The 22,472-nt window shown below is 40.2% G+C and overlaps 1 protein-coding gene and 1 long non-coding RNA gene across 4 annotated transcripts in view; one reads left to right on the forward strand and one right to left on the reverse strand.

Moving 5' to 3' along the window:
- The window catches only part of SLC39A3 (solute carrier family 39 member 3), a 29,570-nt gene extending 19,931 nt beyond the window's left edge, over positions 1-9,639 (forward strand). For both annotated transcript variants that reach the window (XM_089687431.1, XM_089687433.1), the window contains 2 exons: positions 5,483-5,739; positions 8,454-9,639. In XM_089687431.1, coding sequence (XP_089543557.1) covers positions 5,533-5,739; positions 8,454-9,191 — 945 coding nt within the window. In that variant the 5' untranslated portion in view covers positions 5,483-5,532 and the 3' untranslated portion in view covers positions 9,192-9,639. The remainder of the gene's footprint in view (positions 1-5,482; positions 5,740-8,453) is intronic.
- Positions 4,997-22,472, reverse strand: part of LOC149454515 (uncharacterized) — a 46,286-nt gene continuing 28,810 nt past the window's right edge. The window contains exon 3 of one of the 2 annotated variants that reach the window (XR_016314197.1): positions 4,997-5,722. This is a non-coding gene — a long non-coding RNA (uncharacterized LOC149454515). Of the gene's footprint in view, positions 5,723-21,225; positions 21,472-22,472 lie in introns of those variants that run through there. The other variant, XR_016314196.1, reaches the window with a different exon arrangement.

Below are 22,472 nucleotides of genomic sequence, written 5' to 3' on the forward strand. Positions count from 1 at the left end.
TCTTCCTCCCCTTCTTCCTTTTTTTTTTTTTTTTTTCTTTTTTTTTTTCAGAAATGTTTGTGGTTACATTTTTGGTTCATCTGATATTTATATGCTATACTATATATGCTATTTTTTTTATGTATGTACAGTGTATTCTAGATTGTGTGTTCCGATATATGTGTTACATGCTGTGCATTCCATCAGTACAAACCTGTGGATTCTTGCAACTGGATTTTTAACAGATAATAGGTATGGGTGCTGAGCCTGTGCAATGATAGACTGACAATGGCTACAGCCGTTTGAGACTGTTTTCAACACAAGCAATTATCTTCGGTGATGGTGGCAGGACACACACACAAAAGGTGATAAAACAACAAGACACAAAATATCCTTATTGCATGTGCAAGGTGACAGTGGCAAGCAAATTGAATGAGGATAAGCATATGTACTTGCCTCTTCACTGATATGCGTGTGTAAGTAATCTTTTCTTCATATGCATGAAGGTCATTATACAAGACTCAGAACTGGCCTCTTCTCCCTATTTGCAATCATTGGATGGACCTAGTATCTACGCCTCCTCTGCTCCTTCTCTTCAAGCAAGACTGTGGCTGTAGCAACTGCTGCCATGAACAACAACAGGACATTACTGCTAACCACCACACACAGGCAAACCAAAAAGTCCAAAGGAAGATGGCAGCTTTCATTTATGTTACAGAAGAAGATGACTGCTTAATTTTTGTCACAACAGATATGTTTCATTGGCCAAAACTGAAATTGCAGCAGAAAATTGTGAAAATAAAAAATGCAACAAGTTGCATTGCAGTTGTACTACATAATTACATTAGAATGAAATTGCAGTTGCACCAGTGTGGACCAGGCCTAATGCAATTTTTAAAGGTGTAGCTGTCCTGGTAATATTGCCATGATGGTCTTTGTTTATGCACTTCTTGTTATAGAGCGACAAAAACCCTGTTCATGTCCCCCATGTTCTCCTGGATTGTCACCCTGCCACACACTTTTGCAGGGGAGATAAGCTGCTGTGCCAGCATACATTGTACAGACATGTTCTACACTACTCAAAAAAAAAATATTTTATAATACAGAGTGCTTTGGCAAAATGTCTTTCGGTTAGGCTTTACATTTCTGTTAATGCTGTTTAGAAGCATTTCATTCTCCAATTTGTCATTGTTTGCTCTCACCTGCACGAAGTATAAATAAGTCGTGACATGCTTGGACTGAAAAAGCTACAGCTTAACCACCTCAAGCCCAGACCCTTTCACCCCCTTCCTGCCCAGGCCATTTTTCGGCGCTGTTACACTTGGAATGACAGTTACTCAGTTGTGCAACACTGTACCCAAATGAAATTTTTGAGACAGAGCTTTGTTTTGGTGGTACTTAAACACTACTGTATTTTTGTTTTTTTGCGAAGCCAAAAAATACCAAACATCTTCAACATAATCTTCATGAATTTAGGCCCAAGTACCAGTTTATAGTTTTTAGTCTGTGTGAAAGAGTCTACAACATATGGTGTGTGTGTGTGTTTGTATATATAAAAATTATATATATTTTTATTTTTTGCTTTTTTAATTGATCAGCCCTGATGTAATGATTGTCTAGCTAATTTCCTTAGGTCTTAAAATGCCAGGCTAGTACAAATACCCCCCAAATGACCCCTTTTTGGAAAGTAGGCAGTTCAAGGTATTTTAGTAAAGAGGCATGATATGTTTTCGAAAGTTGTAACAAGTTATTTCTCTCACACAGCATAGGCATACTTATAATTACACCCCAAAACACATTCTGTATGGGGTTACCACATGTGAGACTTTTTCATAGCCTAAGTCCGTAGAGGGGCATACAATCCAAGGATCACCTTTTGGGCTTTCAAAGAGCTGAAATTACACATTTAATTTCCTGACTACCTATCACATTTTTGGAGGCCCTGGAGCACCAAGACAGTGGAAACACCCACAAAATGACCACATTTTGGAAATGAAACACCTCAAGATATTAAAAGCCAAAGTGAGTCTTTTGAAGACTTAGTAGTTTTGACACAAGTTTTTGGAAAATGCAGAAAGAAAATGAAAATAAGCAATTTCTCACACATGCCATGGGCATATTTAGAATTACAACCCAAAACACAATTTTTTTTTTTTTTGTAGGAAATCATTTACTGTGTAATGGCATCTATTAATAATGCCATTGTTTACTATTTTGACAGCTGTGATTGGCCCTGTACCATGTGATCAGTCACAGACCCCAGTAGTAAGTAGTGGCATAAGGAATGACAGCGATTTTTTTATTTATTTATTTATTTATTTATTTTTACTACTGGGCATGTAATTTCTGTGATTGGTCACGGCGATTTCATCGTACTAGGGTGGAGCACAGCAGGCCAGTAAACCGGTTATCCAGTGTGTCCACCAGAGTTCCATGGGTTCATGGCTGGACCTCTCATTCTTCATTTATGCTATTGGTGCCAATGTTTGTACACTATGTATGACAGTTCTATTTTGTACTTGATTTTGCTACTCTATAATGTCCTATTAGTATTTGAAATCTTAATCAAAAAAGGGAAGTGTGTCTACCAGATCGCACTGCTGCATGCCCCTAGGGAGGCGCACTACTGGGAGGACATCCACGTACGCCCACTCAGAATTACGCTTTTCCCACCCGGCTATATATACACAATTGCTCTTCTTGCTGCTAGAATTCTATGGAAAGTCCGTCTTCTAGAGTGTTTAGGGATTTCAGTATCCAGCTTGTGTGAGAGAGCAATTTCAGGTGATCTGGGGATGTTTAACCTGTCACTGAGAAAATTAAATTGATCAACCGGATCCAGAATTTAGTTACCTTGGGACAATGCTACCATATATGGAACATGGTTCCTGCTTGACCACAACATCTGAAACATTTTAGAATATGCGTGCTGGTGGAATCTGGCCACCCTAACAGGAATGAGGTACCACCTAAGTAAGGGTTTTTAATTAGACTCTAGGTTCTGTAATTAGACTGGTTGCATATAGTATCAACAGCTTGCCATTTTAAACAAAACTATATTCTTTTTTTCCCTTATAGTCCTTTTTTAATATTATATAAGTCTACCATGGTTTTTTTTCTGACAAAAAAGCACATTTAGGAGTCTGATCAATAAAAAATGCTGTTCTTTAACAATTTTCCTGCATGTGGGAAGAATTATTTCTGATGTCATAAAGGGCAAGTCAGAACAATTACCTTGATCAACATAATCTATATTGCCATTTTGAAATAACCATTAGTTGTAAAAATGATCCAGTTTATATTCTCTTTTGACCTACAGTGGATATAAAAAGTCTACACACCCCTGTTAAAATGTCAGGTTTCTGTGATGTAAAAGAATGAGACAAAGATAAATCATTTCTGAACTTTTTTCACCTTTAATGTAACCTATAAACTGCACAACAAACTTACATTTTAACAAGGGTGTGTAGACTTTTTATATCCACTGTATGTTATTTTCCTAACTGAGCATCTTGTCTTTTTGTACAGTTCTGTTTTGTGTCTCCCCCCCTCCCCCTTTCACTGCCTGGTCCATATGGCATACAAAACTACAGCACTGCTTCCTGCTGGCCAGGTTCATACGCCGTACAGACCCGATTCCTGCTTCTGCTATGAGCCCATGGCCACTCCAGTGACCATGAACTTATAGCAGAACTGTTCAGCAGACTCTGCTGAACAAAACAATATTCACCTATAATGTGACCCCACCACCACAACCTGCCTGCCTGGCTGTCACCTACTGCTCTATGTCCCTCCACCTAATCTGCTGCCCTAGCCTCTAAAATGTGCCCACCACCTCACCCCTCCTCTGACACTAATCCCCCCCAACACTGTTCTCACCCCCAGCAGAAGCCATTTCCCCCCTCTGCCAGCACCGATCTCTGTTGCTGGATGAAATTGTCGATTTGCCACCGCTGTGACCCCCTCAACCTGGGTTCCCCCCCCCCCCTCACCGATCCCATCCATGCAGCTCTGCTAGCCGTCTCTCCCTCCTCTCCCGCCAGCTCCAGCTGCTGTGTTCCGGGTCAGTCCAGGCAGTGAAGTGTCACAATGGAGAGCAGGGGGCACTAGTAAACGTGATCGCTACCGATCACGTCTGTTCATTCATTACTGAATTATAGTAAACAGTGTTTACTATATTTCAGTTTGTGAATGAATGGGAGTCTGTGTGCAGACTCCCATCTGATTCACTTACAGTGCAGCTCAAGCTGCAGAGAAAAGGACTGTCTTCAGTCCCTCTCTGTCTCAAAAAAGAGACATTAGGGGTGCTGATGGACAGGCCAGATCATGGGAGAGCACTGCCTGTCAGGGAGGTGGAGGATCAGACAAGTAAAACTGTTTCTCCTCTCCCATAGACAAAATGAGAAAGCTTCCAGAGCAGGACTGTGGACCTTGCTGTGGTCTTGATGACAACAGGGCTGTAGAGCATGGGGGTGCAGAAGCTGCGAGAACCAGCCTGTAGGGGGGGAGCAGAGGATCAGGGGTATATCTCTTTTTATTGTTCCCCCCCCTAGACATAAATGAGCAATTAATCCTTGCATAGCAGGCACATCCGTACTGCAATGGATAACTTTATTTGCCTGGAGTTGGGCTTTAAAAATTCTTCAGAATTCTGTTTTGTCAGCAGAAATGTACCTTACCAGTTAAAAACTAGTAAAAGAAAAGTCTGTAAAGAACTGCACTCAGTAATCTGGCACCTCAAGAGAACCTGTCACTTTGTTCTCTATGGGCAAAGTGACACCTTCTATTTAATTCTCTACTCATAACCTATATATAAATATTAATCTAACACCTAATTTGTTGTATTGCGCTATGCACCATTCATTTTTTCTCTCTGCGACGTGCACCCTAGCTTGTCAGATCTAACAAGATGGTACCACCACTGAGTATTTCTAACAATATTACTGTGAAGACTCTAGTTTTAATTTTTAATGTTCTAGAAGTTCTAATTTTACTTGGAAATTTGTGACCCTGAGATTTTACATGTGGAGGCAGGAATTCACATCAATAAATGAACCTAATGTAGCGATGGGCTTTATAGATATAAAGCTTTTTGATATTCATCCCACTCAGCACTGCACAGCTGCCACTTCAAAATTCAAAAGAAACCCATATACTGTCAGGATTGTTCCAAATGGAAATTGTGGTGTTCATGCAGAGCCACACTAGGAGAGCTGGTAGAATTTTGAAAGCTGTGTGGGGCTGAATGGGAACAGGTTTGACCTCTTTCACATTAGATGTTCATCATTGCCCAAATGGGTCATCTTGTTTCAGATAATGACACAATTTATAGAAAAAATCGCATCTGACTAGTTCTTACTATGTTTGCCAGTTTTTCAACAAACATAGAAATTGCGTCCCTCCTCATGCTTATGGATATGTAATGACTTATTTTCTGTTCACATACCTGAAAAGCTTGCTAATTAACTATTTTTTTCTTTTTTTTTATTTGAATATGCCTCAGGCTGACCGTGACATCATTCTGTGTTGTCTTCAAGCAAGTCTGTCATCACAATGAATCTTGTAGTGGCAAAGCTGTTGTGCCTGCTAGCAGTATTTGTACTGATGATGCTAGGTTCCCTTGGACCTGTCAAGCTAATTGTGCCAGATATCGAGAGAGCTTCTCATTCACAAAGGATCCTTTCCTTGTGTAATTCCTTTGCTGGAGGAGTATTCCTGGCTACGTGCTTCAATGCTCTGCTTCCTGCAGTGAGAGAAAAGGTATAAACGTGCTTTTATTTCTTTTTGCATAGAATCTTTTATTAGGATGCATTACTTTGGTTCAGTAACAATCAGCTGGTATCCCAGGGCTGCATAAATCTCTCCTGATCTTCTATTCTGCCCTTTTGGCCTCCAATTCCCGGGGCATATATACTTTTTGCACAGGCATCACTTGGACAGCCTTAATGGGGTGACTGACAGAAATAAAAACCTGACAGAAATGTAACTGTTCTCCCCTCTGTGCAAAATTTTAAAAAAGGCTAGAGTAAGGCCTTAATTTGACAGAAAATTAGGAAAAATCTATTCAACAGAGACAGAAATAGCAATTACAGTTTTAGAAAGGTAACTCCTTCCAAATGGCTGTTCACACATAGTACTGTAACTGGCATTTTTCTGAATAGAAGAACAACAGTTACCGCTAGGGCACAGAGAAAACATTTGTTTTGTATGTGCCTGTTCACAATGCAACGCAGCCCAGAGGTGCCATGTGCTGCTGTGAGCTGCAATTAAATGCACACATGCTGCATTTTATAGCAGCGCATAGGAAGGCACCACATGAATGAAGTATCACTTTGTACTATTGGTGCACTGAAATGAAAATTCTGGTGCCGAAACTGAAAATTTAGGATGCACTTGGATGAAAACTGACAGTTTTTAAAAAGTTATATATTTTTCAAATGCAATTTTTTTGAAAAAAAAAAAAAACACTTTAATGACTAAAAAAAAAGAAACCGCACAATATGTACCGCTTTTTTTGTAAAATATGCAAGATGATGATACGCCGAGTAAATAGTTACCCAACATGTCATACTTTAAAATTGTGCACTCCCGTGGAATGGTGTCAAACTACGGTACTTAAAAATCTCCATGGGTGATGCTTTAAAAATGTCTACAGGTTACCAGTTTAAAGTTACAGAGGAGGTCTAGTGCTAGAATTATTGCTCTTGCTCTGACGTTCGTGGCGATACTTCACGTGTGTGGTTTAAACACCATTTACATGTGTGGGCATAGCCTACGTATGTATTCACTCTACACAGGGGGGGACTGGAGCATTTAAACTATTATTTAAATTATTTATATATTTATTTTTACACTGTCCCTTTTAAAACATCACTTTTATTCCTATCACAAGGAATGCAAACATCCCTTGTGATAGAAATAAGCAGTGACAGGTCCTCCATTATGGAGAGATATGGGGTCAATGTGTTCCATGGTATATCAAATGCCTTGGAAATTCTTTTGTACCCTTCTCCTGACTGATACCTTCTAACAATGAGATCCCTCTGATGCTTTGGAAGCTCTCTGCGGACCATGGCTTTTGCTGTAGAATGCGACTAAGAAAATGTCAGCAAAGACCTACTAGAACAGCTGAACTTTATTTGGGGTTAATCAGAGGCACTGACTCCTATTTAACATAATTTTGAATGTGATTGCTTAATTCTGAACACAGCTATATCTCCATCTCCAGTTATAAGAGGGTGTGCACACTTATGCAACCACATTATTTTAGCTTTTTATTAGTATTGATCACTGTATTGGTGTCACTGGGGATGTCAATGACACCAAGTCAGTTCCCCACGTATCTGAATGCCCCACTGTAGTCCTGCTATAAGTTGCTGATCTCCGCCATTACTAGTAAAAAAAAAAAAAAAAAAAGTATATGTACCGCCATTTGTAAACGCTATAAGTTTCATGTCAACCAATTAATTTACACATATTGAGATTTTTTTTAGCAAAGACATGTAACAGAATACATTTTGGCCTAAATTTATGAGGAAATTAGATTTTTTTTTTTAAATTTTTGTTAGACATATTTAATAGTAAAAAGTAAAAGATTTTTTTTTTTTCTCAAAATTGTAAGTTTTTTTTTTTCTTTATAGTGCAAAAAATAAAAACCGCACAGGCGATCAAATACCACCGAAAGAAAGCTCTATTCATGGGAAAAAAAAGACGTAATTAATTTAATTTGAGTGCAGCGTTGCATGACTACGCAATTGTCGGTTAAAGTTAATGCAGCACCGTAATGCGAAAAATGGCCGGGTCAGGAAGGTAGGGCGGGGTAAATCCTCTGGAGGGCAAATGGTTAAAAAAATTTTGTCAAAAGGAACTGTGTGTGTGCGCTCACACCACCCCCTACTGCCAGCTCACTGCAACTGAAATTGGTGGCTGGCCGCAAACTATACTGCTCTGTTTGAACAATATTTGAAACTTTTTTTGACCTTATTTAATAAAGATTGCCAATTCTTAGGTGCAGTAATGCAATGCTTTTACAAATCAAGGAGGTTTAGAGAGAGAGGTTAAAGCAGAATTATTTCCCCTCTTCATTCCCTTACTGATGCAGACATCTTCACAATTTTTAGATTTTCAACCATTTTGAATGGCTGGGTCAGGATGAAGCAACTCCTGTGCATGCACACGAGAGTTCATTCATTCAAGCAGGTGCCAGGATTGTACATTGAAACATGGTATTTCTGTTCTGCAAGCCTGGTTCTTCCAGAATATTTAGTTTCTCTGTAAAGTTCAGCTTTAGAGTAGGAGAAGCCTAGTAAATTTCTCAGATCCCAATATAGTGGTAAATACTCAATCCTTCCTAACTTTTATCCATATATTTTACGAATCGGCACTCTGTTGAATAAAGCAAGTCTTATTTTGTTGTGCAAAGATTTGAAAAACATATATACATTTTGAAATGTTTTTTTTTCTTTGTTTTTCAGTTTGAGGAAGTTCTAAAAATGGGCAGTGTCAACACAGACTATCCACTGGCAGAGACTATTATGCTGGTTGGATTTTTCCTCACAGTCTTTGTGGAGCAATTAATCTTAACATTCCGGAAAGAAAAACGTTCATTCTATGATTTGGAAACCTTTAATGTAGGATCCGATGCTGGTAGTGACTCTGAATATGAAAGCCCATTTATATCCTCCAACCAGGACAACAACCAATATGAAAGAGGTCACAGCCACCACGCTCATAGCCTAAATATCAGAGAGCTCTCCAGATCCGGACCCCTTCGACTTGTCAGCTTGGTGTTTGCACTCTCTGCCCATTCAGTTTTTGAAGGTTTGGCACTTGGTTTGCAGGAACAGGGGGATAAGGTGCTGAACCTCTTCATAGGTGTTGTAATTCATGAAACATTAATTGCTGTGGCAATGGGGGTGAACATGGCAAAAGTAAAAACTTCAATGAGAGATGCTGTGAAGATGGCTGTTTTAGTGAGTATAATGATTCCAATAGGTATCTCAATTGGAATGGCCATTGAGAGTGCCCAGAACATGGCGAGCAGTATTACTTCAGCTCTTTTGCAAGGCATTGCAGGGGGGACTTTCCTCTTTGTTACCTTTTTTGAAATTTTAGTGAAAGAGCTTGAGGATAAATATGATCGTTTACTGAAAGTACTTTTCTTGGTTCTTGGATATGCTGTTTTAGCAATATTAGTCTTCTTTAAATGGTAGATAAGAAAGGGAGTATGTGTATTTATATATCTTCCAGAATAGTAAATTCACTATTTTCTCTTTTTTCTAGCCTTAGTTACAGTCGTGCCAGTAACAAAAGCACGGTTTTATTTATACCCATTTTAAAAAACACTATAATGTCCCTCTTTTTTTTCTCGTGGGTGGGGGGGGGGGGGTGCATGGAAGGACCCAAATTACAACTCTCCTTTTAATGCATTTTCTATTGTTAATAGAAGCCTTGTTCTTTGACAGAAACTATAATGGTTTTGGTCAATTTTATTTATTTTTAAGTGTATAAGTTTTGTAATCTGTTTTTTTTTTTTTTTTTTACTTTTTAAATTTTATTTATTAAAATATTTATTTTACAAATTATTTTATACAGGGTCACCTATACACTGGTGTCACAGGGCATTATGGGGTTTCTAAAGAATTAAACACTGTAGAAACAGTTTGCCTTTAGAGTGTCTATTTGTGTGTCTCTCTTTCTATCTGTCTCAGTTTGAGTTTGTATTCATAAAGTATTCAGACCCCCTACACGTTTTTCAATTTTGTTATGTTGCAGCCTAATACTACAGTTTTTTTTAATTATTTTTTTCTCATTAATCTACACTCAGTGCCCCATAATGACAACAGAATTTTCTAAAAGAAACACTTGAAATTTAGCTCAGGTGCCTCTTATTTCTCTTGGTCGTTGCTGAGATGTTTCTGCACCTTGATTGCACCCGTGGTATATATTTAAGTGATAGAACATAATTTGGAGAGACATACATAAAAGGCCTTACAGCTGACAATGCATACTGTATCAGAGCAAAAGCTGTGAAGTAAAAGGAACTGCATGCAGAGCTCAGCGACAGGATTGTTGCAAGGCACAGATCTGGGGGAAAGCTACAAAAATGTTGCTGTACTGAAGGATCCCAAGAGGACAGTGGCCTCCATAATTTTCAAATGGAAGAAGTTTGGCACAGCCAGGACTCTTCCAAGAGCTGGTCACCCAGCCAAACTGAGCCACCTGGGGATAAGGGCCTTAGTAAAAGAGGTGAATAAGAACCCGATGGACACTCCGACTAAGCCTCAGATATCCTGTGTGGAGATGGGACAAAGGTCCAGGACAACCACCACTGTAGCCTTCCACCGATCTGGGCTAGACTGAAGCCTCTCCACCAGTGTAAAATGCATGAAAGCCCACTTGGAATTTGCAAAAAAAAAAAAACACCTGAAGGACTCTTGACTGTGAGGAACAAGATTCTTTGGTCTGATGAAACCAAGATTGAACTGTTTGGCCTAAATTCTAAATATGTTATGTTGGGAAGAAACCAAGCACCACTTATCACCTGCCCAATACCATCCCAACACTGAAGCATGACTGTGGCAGCATCATGCTATGGGGGTGATTTTTCAGCAGCAGGGACTGGGAGACTGGTCAGGGTTGAGGGAAAACTGAATGGATCAAAGTACAGAGATATCCTCAATGAAAATCTGTTCCACAATGCTCAGGACCTCACACTGGGCTGAGGCTCACCTTCCAACATGGCAACAATCCTAACCACATAGCCAAGACAACACAGACCTAAACATACATACTCAAGCGCACACAAAAGACACTTGTATCACAGTTTCAATAGTCTACCAAGTAAAAGTATGAATTAGCAGTCAATAGGTGGCAGGAGATTCACTGCTGTCAAGGGGAGCCACATGATTAAAATAAATAGCTATGCAGTGGAGACTAAACAAAAAATGCTAATGAAGGCATAACTAATGATCTGCAGATCCAGGTGATTCAGATCAGGGAAAGATCCCCAGGAAGAGTGCATAGCCAGGGCACTGGATCAGTATAAAAGTTAAAGTTTATTAAAACATCACTGGAAGACTTACATTACAAGTCAGGGGCCACTGAGCTGGATGTTAATATGCCACACTGCTCAAAAAGCTTTCAGCCCTTTGTCCCGCTTGGTGGACTTGATACTGCAAACCAGGAAGGCTGAGCAGCACTGGAATTGTATTCACTCGGGAGAACCGGGAGGTGAAATGCCAGACCTCCAGGGGTACAGACCACTGTCAGCGTGTGAGGCTTTCCTTTGGACCGCTCAGTCAGATGGTTGAGTGGACAGACATTTTTCAGGAACCTGCCCCTTTGTCACCATCATGCTTTGTCTGCCCAATGGTCCTGGTCTAGCAGTCCTATATCTCACACTGCTGTTGAATGAATCCCCCACTCACCTTGCTGTCCTGAGTCCCTATGAGTGACTCCAGTGCTGCTCAGCTCTCCTGGTTTGCAGCATCAATCCCACCGAGTGGGGCAGAGGGTTCTGTGTAAATGCTGACTGCTTTTTGATCTACAGTGGTGGGTCATACTGCCATCCAATGGTTCCTGGCTTATTTCTGCTGTTCACAGCTCCACAATTTCACCTCTGAAGTGTTTCCCAAAGACTGTAATGTAAGTCTTCCAGTGATGTTTTAATAAACTTTGACTTTTATATTGATCCTGCTGTCTGACTACTTGTGTGAACTCTTATGTGAATGTCCTAGAGTGGCCCAGCCAGAGTCCTGATTTGAACATCTCTGGAGAGACCTGAAAATGGCTGTCCACCGATGGTTCCCATTCAAAACCTGTCTGAGCTTGAGTGGATTTGCAAAGAAGAATGGCAGAAATTCCCCCAATCCAGGTGTGCAAAGCTTCATAGTCGTGTCATACCCAAAAAGACTTAGTGTTACTAAACCCAGGACCGTGCATTCACTCTATCTGTTCTCCCACAGTACACAGAACATGGTGCAAATACAATTTTTTTTTAGTGAATATAAACTGCTAAATACCTTTTCTCATCAGCAGTTAGAGCAATCTTGTGACTTCTATCAGTGTCCAGCTGAGCACATGTTAAAGCCTGTAGGAGGAGTTTTCATTCTGCTCTAGGAGGATGCAGAACCCCTGACCTCTGGACAATGCTGATTGGCCCTGTGCTGATCACATGCACTCTCCCAAGAAAAAAAAAACCTCTCTAGCAATACACACCAAACAGCATGTGCAGAGCGTCTCCACACTAGTGTGTGGAGATAAGACGGGGACACTGGAAGAAGGGGAGGATCAGAGAAGACAGGATCAAACAGCGGTTTTACACAATGCACAGGATTAACCCCTTAGGTTCCATAGTGAGTATAACAAGCATGCTTTCCTGCATATACAAACTGATTTTACTGTTGGTTTAGTAACCCTTTAAGGCTGTAATTTCTGCCAAGGTTGCTTCAACAAAGTACTGAGTAAAGGGTCTGAATACTTAAGTACATGTGATATTTCAGTTTTTTTCTTTTTAATTCAGACATTTCTAACATTCTGAGTTCACTTTGTCATTATAGGATACAGAGTGTAGATTAATGAGGAAAAAAATTATTTAAACAGCTGTAGTATCAGGCTGCAACATAACAAATTTTAAAAAAGTGAAGGGGGTCTGATGACTTTATGAATGCACTGTATAGTGGGAAGGCAGATATTTTGTTTTCTTTTCCACTTAAATTGTCTGCTAGCTACTATTACCAGGCACCTGAATCCTACCTTCATCCTTCTACTCTTGGTCATCATAGGTAGGTCTTTCTGATACTTGATAACACAGGAGCCATTGATTTTCTGATCAGAAAATGAATTACTAGATGTAGACAGAACTCATTTTATATAGTAAAATGTAGCCATACATTAGCTGTGCAATGTTTAGAATATTACCGTAGAACAAGACTCCAGGCATACAGCTAAATACATAGCATTATTACATATGCTTTGGTGTCTACCAACCAAAGGATCTCAACACCTGTGCAACCAGTCTTGTGATTTTATAGGACATACTTTGGCAGGTGAAGCTGAATTCCAGGTATCGATTTTATAGCATAGTTAAATTTGGTCCAGCTTGTTTTATGGTGCTCCATAGGAGACACCTTTTGGGTGTGTGCCCCTGCAGGCCTCTTCTTCTCAAAGATGCATCCATAACATATCCATCCACATCCACCCCCCCCCTGGAATTTGGGGAAGTGAAAGTGTAAAAATGTAAGTAAATTGGCACATTGACATTATATTATGTAAAAATAGTGGAGCCTTTAGTATTACTTTATTTTGTTAGTCACTTATGTAAAGTCTATCTAAGATCTATGAATCCCATCTAACCCTCTCCTCTAAGATACAGTACAGTGAGTGAGCATAGCCATCCTAAGTCAGGAGGTGAGTTACTGGCTAAATCATATAGTATAAATAGTTATTCTCTTACTTTCCATGCTTTGAACCTTCAAATCTTATAAACAGATCTAACCTTCTTTGTAGGGATAGCTCTTTCTTTTGTAGAACAGACTTGCTTTGATTGTTGTGACAGTAGGCCCAGATGATGCGAGGAAAAATATGGGACTGGGCATACAGTGTCTCCCAGAAGTGAGTACACCCCTCACATTTTTGTAAATATTTTATTCTATCTTTTCATATGACAACACTGAAGAAATGACACTTTGCTACAATGTAAAGTAGTGAGTGTACAGCTTGTATAACAGTGTAAATTTGCTGTCCCCTCAAAATAACTCAATACACAGCCATTAATGTCTAAACCGCTGGCAACAAAAGTGAGTACACCCCTAAGTGAAAATGTCCAAATTGGGACCAAAGTGTCAATATTTTGTGTGGCCACCATTATTTTCCAGCACTGCCTTAACTCTCTTGGTCATGGAGTTCACCAGAGCTTCACAGGTTGCCACTGGAGTCATCTTCCACTCCTCCATGACGACGTCACGGAGCTGGTGGATGTTAGAGACCTTGCGCTCCTCCACCTTCCGTTTGAGGATGTCCCACAGATGCTCAATAGGGTTTAGTTTTGGAGACATGCTTGGCTAGTCCATCACCTTTACCCTCAGCTTCTTTAGCAAGGCAGTGGTCGTCTTGGATGTGTGTTTGGGGTCGTTATCATGTTGGAATACTGCCCTGCAGCCCAGTCTTATAAAACCAAACCTCTTATAGCCTAGGCCATCTTTATGTAGAGCAACAATTCTCTTTCAGATCCTCAGAGAGTTCTTTGCCATGAGGTGCCATGTTGAACTTCCAGTGACCAGTATGAGAGAGTGAGAGTGATAACACCAAATTTTACACATGCTCCCCACTCACTAACAAGTCACATGACACCAAGGAGGGAAAATGGCTAATTGGGCCCAATTTGGACATTTTCACTTAGGGATGTACTCACTTTTGTTGCCAGCGATTTAGACATTAATGGCTGTGTGTTGAGTTATATTGAGGGGACAGCAAATTTACACTGTTATACAAGCAGTACACTCACTACTTTACATTGTTTTCTTCACTGTTGTCACATGAAAAGATATAATAAAATATTTACAGAAATGTGAGGGGTGTACTCACTTCTGTGACATACTGTATGTGCCACCTATTCAAGGCAAAATGTATAGCATTGTGCTGACGGGTTAACAAATTTAACAAAAAAAAAAATCCTTTGGACCTATAATACAAATGGCACCACACTGCCCCAACACAAACACATTTACTTGTACAGTACCTTGTTTACGTAACGCATTGTGTATGTTTTAAGAGGACCTTAACTAAAAACTGCCTATGCAGGTAAGGGGTGCCTATAGATAAAAACAAACACACTGCAGCTTTTACTAAAGGTGGAAAATGCCCTTACATACCTCCGCAAGCCTGGCTGACAAATTCCCAGAGATGGCATCCCAGCCATTATGGCTCACCCCCACCATTACAGGAGCAAGTTCTCAAACTCCAAATGTGTGTAGTCCAGAGTGGATAAAAATTTATGATTTAAAAAAAATCTACATTTTTTTTTATTATTTATATCAAATGTTTTTTATTTAAATTGGATTTTTTTTTATTTTTATCAAATTTATTTTAATAAAATGCTTTTGGAGTAAAAATCTGTCTAAAGAATAGTTTTCAATTTAAGATTAATAATAATTTACTTTATTCAGCATGAAATGGAGCTTAGCTATGTAGCATGAGGCTGTATATTCTGCAATATTTACATTTTTGGTAAACTCATTCAATGAATCCAAGCTCTGCAAGCTGAAATAACATGCACTGCATTGATGCATTCACACAATTTCAAAGTAACCATCAGAAAAAACATGAAATAAAAGAATTTGATTAGTTCTCCAGCTACGTGTGATTAACCTAAAATCGGTTCCGATATTGCTGTTTTACTAACCTGACCACTTATTAATCTAATAAGGAAACCTTCATTTGGTTTGCAAATATTAAAGATTCTAACTACCAGCCAGAATGAGTCGGATTACTTACATTTAAAGAGCACCTGTCATTTTAGATCCGTCATAGCAGTGCCTGTTAGCAGGCATCCACTCACCTGCTGCCGACACTTCCTTCACCTTGTTGTGTCACTGAATGGGAGTGTCGGTGAATCAACAGCAGGTTAGAGGAGGAGCCACTGCAGGACAGAGATGACAGTTACTCTTTAAAAATTATTATTTAAATTGAGCCTTTTCACTAGTGATTTAAATCAAATCCACCCTGGTGTAGTCCATTGTCTTTGTTGCAGCATCGCAAATCTACTGTGAGGTGGTTTGAATCAGCTGGGATTATCTTGGCAATAAAGTCAAATCTCAGGGATGGAGTATCTGGGAGTTTTTTTGACCAGGCTTCAGGAGGTACGTAAATGGCCTACACAAATAAAATGCAAGGGCATTATTTAATTTTGGTCAAAGTTGCAAAATTTGTTTTTATCCACAGGCACCACTTACAAGCATAGGCAGCTTTTTGGTAAAGGTGAACTAACCTATTAATGTATTACTTGCCTACAGACCTCTCTTGATCCTACTGAAAAAAGTAGGCTGGAAGTCACAAAATGTTGGATACTAAACTTTCAAGCTGTATTTAGCTGTTCTCCTGTAATGTCCCTTTTAGCTGTTAGTAATTTAACTTGTCCTGTCCATTGTATTGGAAACAGTATTGTATGTGTGTTCTCCTCTTCAAAGTATCAGCCAACTAGAAATTATATTTCAATTACATTGAGTGTGCTGTGTATAGTCTTTAAATTGTCAGTTTTTGGTAAACCTGATCTTTTACGATTTGAAAAAGTCATACAAGTATGGGATATATGGAATTGTTTTAAGTAAGTTCAGAAATGCCTTAATGCCTTGTTTTTTGTTAGGAAACAAATGTATAACCAAAGTGTCTCAATAAGCATTGCTGAGTATAATGTGGTGTAGATGTACAACACTAAACTGAAAAGAGGGAAAGACCCCAACAGAAATGGGCAACCCTGCAAAATGTTTGCATATCAAACATATATGAAGAAATACAAACCTTGCAATTCCTAACTCATAAAAGCATCTAAAACCACAAACACCATAATACAATAGGCATCTCATAAAATGACAATAAATGAAAGCCACAATATGAAAAAAAAATTCCGCTGTACTTAGTTAGCCCACGTTTCTTGCAAGCTATTACCAGTACATATGTAAATATATGGCATTCAGCTATACAGTGTATTGATAAAAAAATTTTTTGGCTTCACCTAACTTGCGATTTACATACTATTTAAAGAGAAATTATTGGGAGTATTGCTTTTATATTGTACCTGTTTATGGTTGTATTTAGCAGACTAGGATCCGATCACAGTGGAATATCTATATTTTTATTATTTTGTGGGTCTCTTTTACTGTAATTTTATGAGATGCCTATTGCAACATAGGATTTGTGGTCTTAGATTATTTTATAAATTGTTGTTTTTTTTAATATTTCTATTTATATGATGAAAATATGTTAATTGTGGTGCTACCTATTTCAAGGTAGGAATGAAAGCCATAGCTGGAATTGTGCATTTGTGCTTCATATTTATATGTTATCTGTCTATTATGATGTTACCCTTTCCCCTAACGGTTTATGATCTTGCATACAGTCATGGCCAAAAAAAATATGGGCACCCCTGTGTTTCTGTCAGATAATGACCCACTTTGCCCAGAAAATTGTTGCAATTACAAATGTTTAGGCATTCTTATGTTTATTTCTTTTCCAAAGTAGAGAAACAAAAATCCAAATCTGACACATTCCACACAAAAACGGTCTGGACAAAATTATTGGCACCTTCTCAAAATTGTAAGAAATAATTGCATTCCAAGTTTGTGACGCTCCTGTAATTTGTAATTAAACTCACCTGTATCAGTTAACAGATTTTAATATTCCTGCGTCCACTGTGTGCAACATTGTCAAGAAGTTTACAGCCCATGGCACTGTAGCTAATCTCCCTGGACGTAGATGAAAGAGAAAAACTTGATCAAAGATTGCATTAAAGGATTGTTTGAATGCTGGCTTAAGAACCTCAGTCCACTTCCACACAAATTCAAGCTGACCTTCAGGCACAGGGTACAACTGTGTCAGCTTGCACTGTACATTGCCATCTGAATGAAATGGGACGGTAGGATCCAGGGAGACCCCACTGCTGACACAGAAACATAAAAAAGCCAGATTGGAGTTTGCCAAAATTTACCTAAGGAAGCCAAAATTTTTTGCGAGAATGTGCTGTGGACAGACAAAACAAAATTACAGCTTCTTGGTAAAGCCCAACATTCTACTGTTTTCAGAAAAAGCAATGAGGCCTTTAAAGAAAAGAATACAGTCTAACATGGTGGAAGTTCACTGATGTTTTGGGGTTGCTTTGCTGCTTCAAGCACTGGAGGTCTTGACCATGTGCATAATAGTATTAAATCTGAAGACTACCAAAGAATTCTGGGGTGCAATATAGGGCCCAGTTTTAGAAAGTTGGGTCTCCATCAGAGGTCATGGGTCTTACAGCAGGACAATGACCAAAAACACACGTTGAAAAGCACCCAAAAATGGTTCAAGACAAAGTGCTGTAGAGTACTGAACTGGCCAGCAATAAGTCCAGATCTCAATCCCAAAGAGCACCTGTGAAGAGATCTCAAAAAAGCTGTAAGGGACCAACTGGCGGTACCTCTAGCACTCCACTGGTCAGGTTTCCCCAGAGCACGGAGTCTAAGTCCCGGAGCACTTGTTCACCAGGGCCCCTGATGGTGGGGATGGACTTGGAGCGCACCGAGACCAGGTCGCGACTACTGGGTACACCCACCAGTGGTAAAGGAGTCCGCCAGAGGCTCCCGCAGGGTGAGAGCCTGATGTGAGGAGGTCGGGAGACCCCGACAGGATGGATGGATAGATGAGCAAGTGCAGGGTCAAACAAGCCGAGTCGGGAGCCGTGGGCTCGGTGCAGTACAAAGCAGCGGGCAGAGAATAGTCGGGTCACACGCCAGGTCAGCGACGGCAGATCAAATCCAACAGGGAGCGTCCAGGAGAGAGGTCAGGCAAGCCAAGGGTCAGAGCAGGAGAGTACAGCACAGTCAGGGATAATCCGGGTCAGCAACAATCAGAATACAGGTAACACAGGAACAGGAGAAGACCAAACGGCAACCAGTGACAGCTCAGGGAGATTTAAATACCGCGCCCTGCGCTGTCATTGGTGCCCGGCGCGCACCCATGGCTCCTAGTGCGCATGTGTGAGTCTCGTGGCCGGCCCGGACCCATCCCTGTGCGAGGCGGCGCACTGCGGCGATCCCTGACAAAAGCAGTTGGGAAAAGGAACCCTTCCAATCTGAGAGACCTGGAGCAGTTGGTGAAAGAAGAGTGGTATTAAATTGGGGGTGCCAGTAATTTTGTCCAGTCCGTTTGGGTGGAATGTGTCAGATTTTGCTTTTTTTGTGCTATACAAATACAAACAAAAGAAATAAACATGAGAATGCCTAAACATTTGTAATTGCAACAATTTTCTGGGCGAAGTGGTGCATTATCTGACAGAAATGCAAGGGTGCCAATATTTTTGGCCATGACAGTATGTAATAACCCTGAAAAGAGGTTAGGGGCCATATCAGGGCCATATCCCACATACTGTATATGTGGTGTATTACTGCAAAGGAAAAAAATCTGTTTTCTTATGAATTTGTATTTTCAGTTACTATTTTAAAATCATTTTATACTTTAAAAACAGCTGCATGTTTGGAGAAGCATAAATAAAGTATATGACTTGTTGGTAAACAAAAGTGTAAATCCGTTTAAGCCACAATCTCCACATTCTCTGTTTCTGCCTGTGTGGTCAAAAATGCTTTCAGTGGGGCGCATGCGCGGACGGGAATGACAGTGGATGCTTTCTAAGCCGGCTCTGGGACACCGCTCTTTCCTCTGGCTCCTCTGCAGCAATCTATGGTTCCTTTCAGCAGGGAAGCATTACCCACAAGCTCCACAACACCCGCTGGTCCAGATGGGAAAGATAGGATGGTGGCAGAGGTTCCCCCAGTCACCTGCCCAGCACCTGCGGCCTACTCACATGGAGAGGTACATGTCACGGGCTGTATCCCCGGCCTCCAGTGAATCCTCAGCCCAGACAGCAGATCCAGAGGCTTGGCCCGGTCTCAGAGTAGAGACACAGCCCCACCCTGCTCCCTCTCATACCCTCCCTGTCCCATATCTCACAGCAGATAATTTAGATGATAAGCTTCAAGACCTACCCCAGAATCTGACACATAATATATCAGTCGCAGTGGGGAAAATCGTGCAGGAATTAAGAGGGGAGATAGCACAAGTGGAAGCACGCACAGATCAGTTGGAAACCAAATTTTATGATTTGAGCCAATATGTACAAATCCTGGAAGACAATAATCACGTTTTAAAGCAACAGATGCCATGTTACAATCCTTACAAGAAGATTTAGAGAACAGAGATCGGAGACAAAACCTCAGAATACGAGGGGGGGCCCTGAATCTAAAGGGGACACGAATCTACAGAATTATCTCCAAAGTCTCTTTATTGCATTGGCCCCGGCAGTGCAGGACATAGATTGGTGCATGGACAGGGCTCATCGCTCTCTTGCCCCGAAACCGCCACTAGGTGTCAGACCTCAAGACATTATTGTCCGGTTTCATTACTATGACAGCAAGGAGTCCTTACTGAATTGCACACATAATGATACATCTGTTAATTTTAGAGGAAAAAAAATCCAAACCTATAGTGATTTATCTCCCATCATATTGTCTAAGAGGCGTCCACTTACTCTACACCTGCAGAAACACAGCGTTATCTACAGATGGGGCTTTCCGTTTAGATTGATAGTAACTAAGGATAGTGTTCAGCATACAATTAGAGATCTCCAAGAAGGAGAAGCTTTCCCACGCAATCTAGGTCTACCGCCTCTTCCAGAAGAGGCCCTAGTGCTTCCACTGGCTAAACCAAGAGCAACTACTACTCCTAAAAAAAAAATGTGGACTCCGGCGAGATCCAAGAATAAGACCTATTTACCGGTCCCTCAGCGTTCTCCGATGTCTAGGCTGCTCTCTGCAACTTGATGATGTTCTAACATCTCCGGGGACTCCCTGCCTATAGGCATGCTCTGCCGAACAATTTGATTATCTTTATGTGCAATTCCATCGAGACTATTTTTTTTGGATGTCATTCTATTACAAGTGGTTTATTCCAGAGGAGAGGAGTCAAGTCTCCACGTGTTCTTTGCCTTCCTAATGTTGTCCCCCACTATCTACAGCCTAGGCTGTAGATTCCTGGGTAGCCTAGGTTACTCAGGCCTGATCCATGTTTTGGCCATATACTGTACTATTCAGTTTTATTTTGAATTGACTGTTTTATGTCTGTTAGTTATACTACGATGCACATGTTGCATTTTCCTTAGTGATTGTTTTCTATGTTACTTTCTGTTGAAACAGCATGGTTTCTTTGATATGGTACCCTGCATATGTTTGCTTCATACTCAAACCACACTAACATGTCTTTACGATGATACTCTTACAATGTTAAAAGCTTAAATTCGATGAGAAAGAGGTCGATAGCCCTTAGAGATTTCAGCCAGTCTAAAGCTGATGTTATCCTAATTCAAGAAACACACTTTAAAAAGGTAGCTCATTCCACTTTGCTCTTAGGTACTTTCCTACAGCATACTCCGCTATGGATGAAACAGATAAAGCAGAAGTTGCCATCCTCATCAAAAAGGGATGCCCGATTCTGGTGAGATCCTCAAGGTAGATATATACTGCTCCATTGCCAATACGGTGATAAACATCCTACTATCCTTAATGTTTACACTTCAAATGCTAATCAATTAGCATTCTTTACTTACATTATCTCCCCGCTTCTGAGTACTTCACATCCTTTCACGATCATTGGTGGGGACTTCAATCTGTCTATGTTGACTACGCGAAATAGGAAGTTCCTCCAGGGCCAATTACCCTCAAAACATGTTCTGTAGCAATCTACATCCTTCTGTCAATGGACAAGAAGACACAAACTGTTTAACATTTGGAGAATACAGCATCCGATTGCCAAACTGTTTTTGTTTTTCTCCCCGGTGCACCACATCTATACTAGGCTAGACTATTTTTCATTCTCTTCTCCTCTACTTAAACAAACAGTACTGATATAGTTCCAAATTGATGGTCAGACCACTCCTTTTTGACACTAGATCCTGGATCAACTATATGCACGCACATGTCACTGGCGCTTGAACTACACACTTTTACGAAACGTGAAGGTTGCCACCTCCATTTCCAAAGCCCTCCGTGAATTTTTCGAACTAAATGTAGGTTCAGTGTCAGCCTCCTCAACATTGTGGGAAGCTCACAAAGCATTCATTAGAGGTCGTTTTATTATGGAATGCTCACGTCTTATGAAGTTAAGGCTCCACCAAAGGATTGATCTTATGACTCAATTAGTCAATGTGTAGAAAAAGCTTATAGATGTACCCACTGTATCGAAACTACGATTAGTGATTCGACTTAATGAACAACTCGAGCTCCTTGAGGCTAATTCTGTTGCTCAACAATTGCTCTGGATGAAACAGACATTTTACCATTATGCTAACAAGCCCCATAGGATGTTAATTAACCGAAAACCCATTCGACACCGATCGCATCTGAATTTTTGGTTCAGGCAGATGGTACCCCTACCTTTTGTCCACAACAAATAGCACAAGTGTTTGGAGAATATTAACGTAAACTTTACAATAGTCTATATAGGTAAAAGACACACAGTGAGCGCTCTCAAAGAAACAGCAGCTGAACATCCAGGATAAACGCATATAAAAATCCTCAGTAATTTTATATGCATTTTATATGTATATGTTTTACTGAGGATTTTTATATGCGTTTATCCTGGATGTTCAGCTGCTGTTTCTTTGAGAGCGCTCACTGTGTCTTTTACCTATACAGCTTTGATTTTACCATATTTGTCAGTTTTGAGCAGCTCTCCTTTGTGATCGTATTGTA

The sequence above is a fragment of the Staurois parvus genome, unplaced genomic scaffold, assembly GCF_062004578.1.
Source record: "Staurois parvus isolate SC_StPar_1 unplaced genomic scaffold, SC_StPar_1.0 ptg000425l, whole genome shotgun sequence".
Taxonomy (NCBI): Eukaryota; Metazoa; Chordata; class Amphibia; order Anura; family Ranidae; genus Staurois; species Staurois parvus.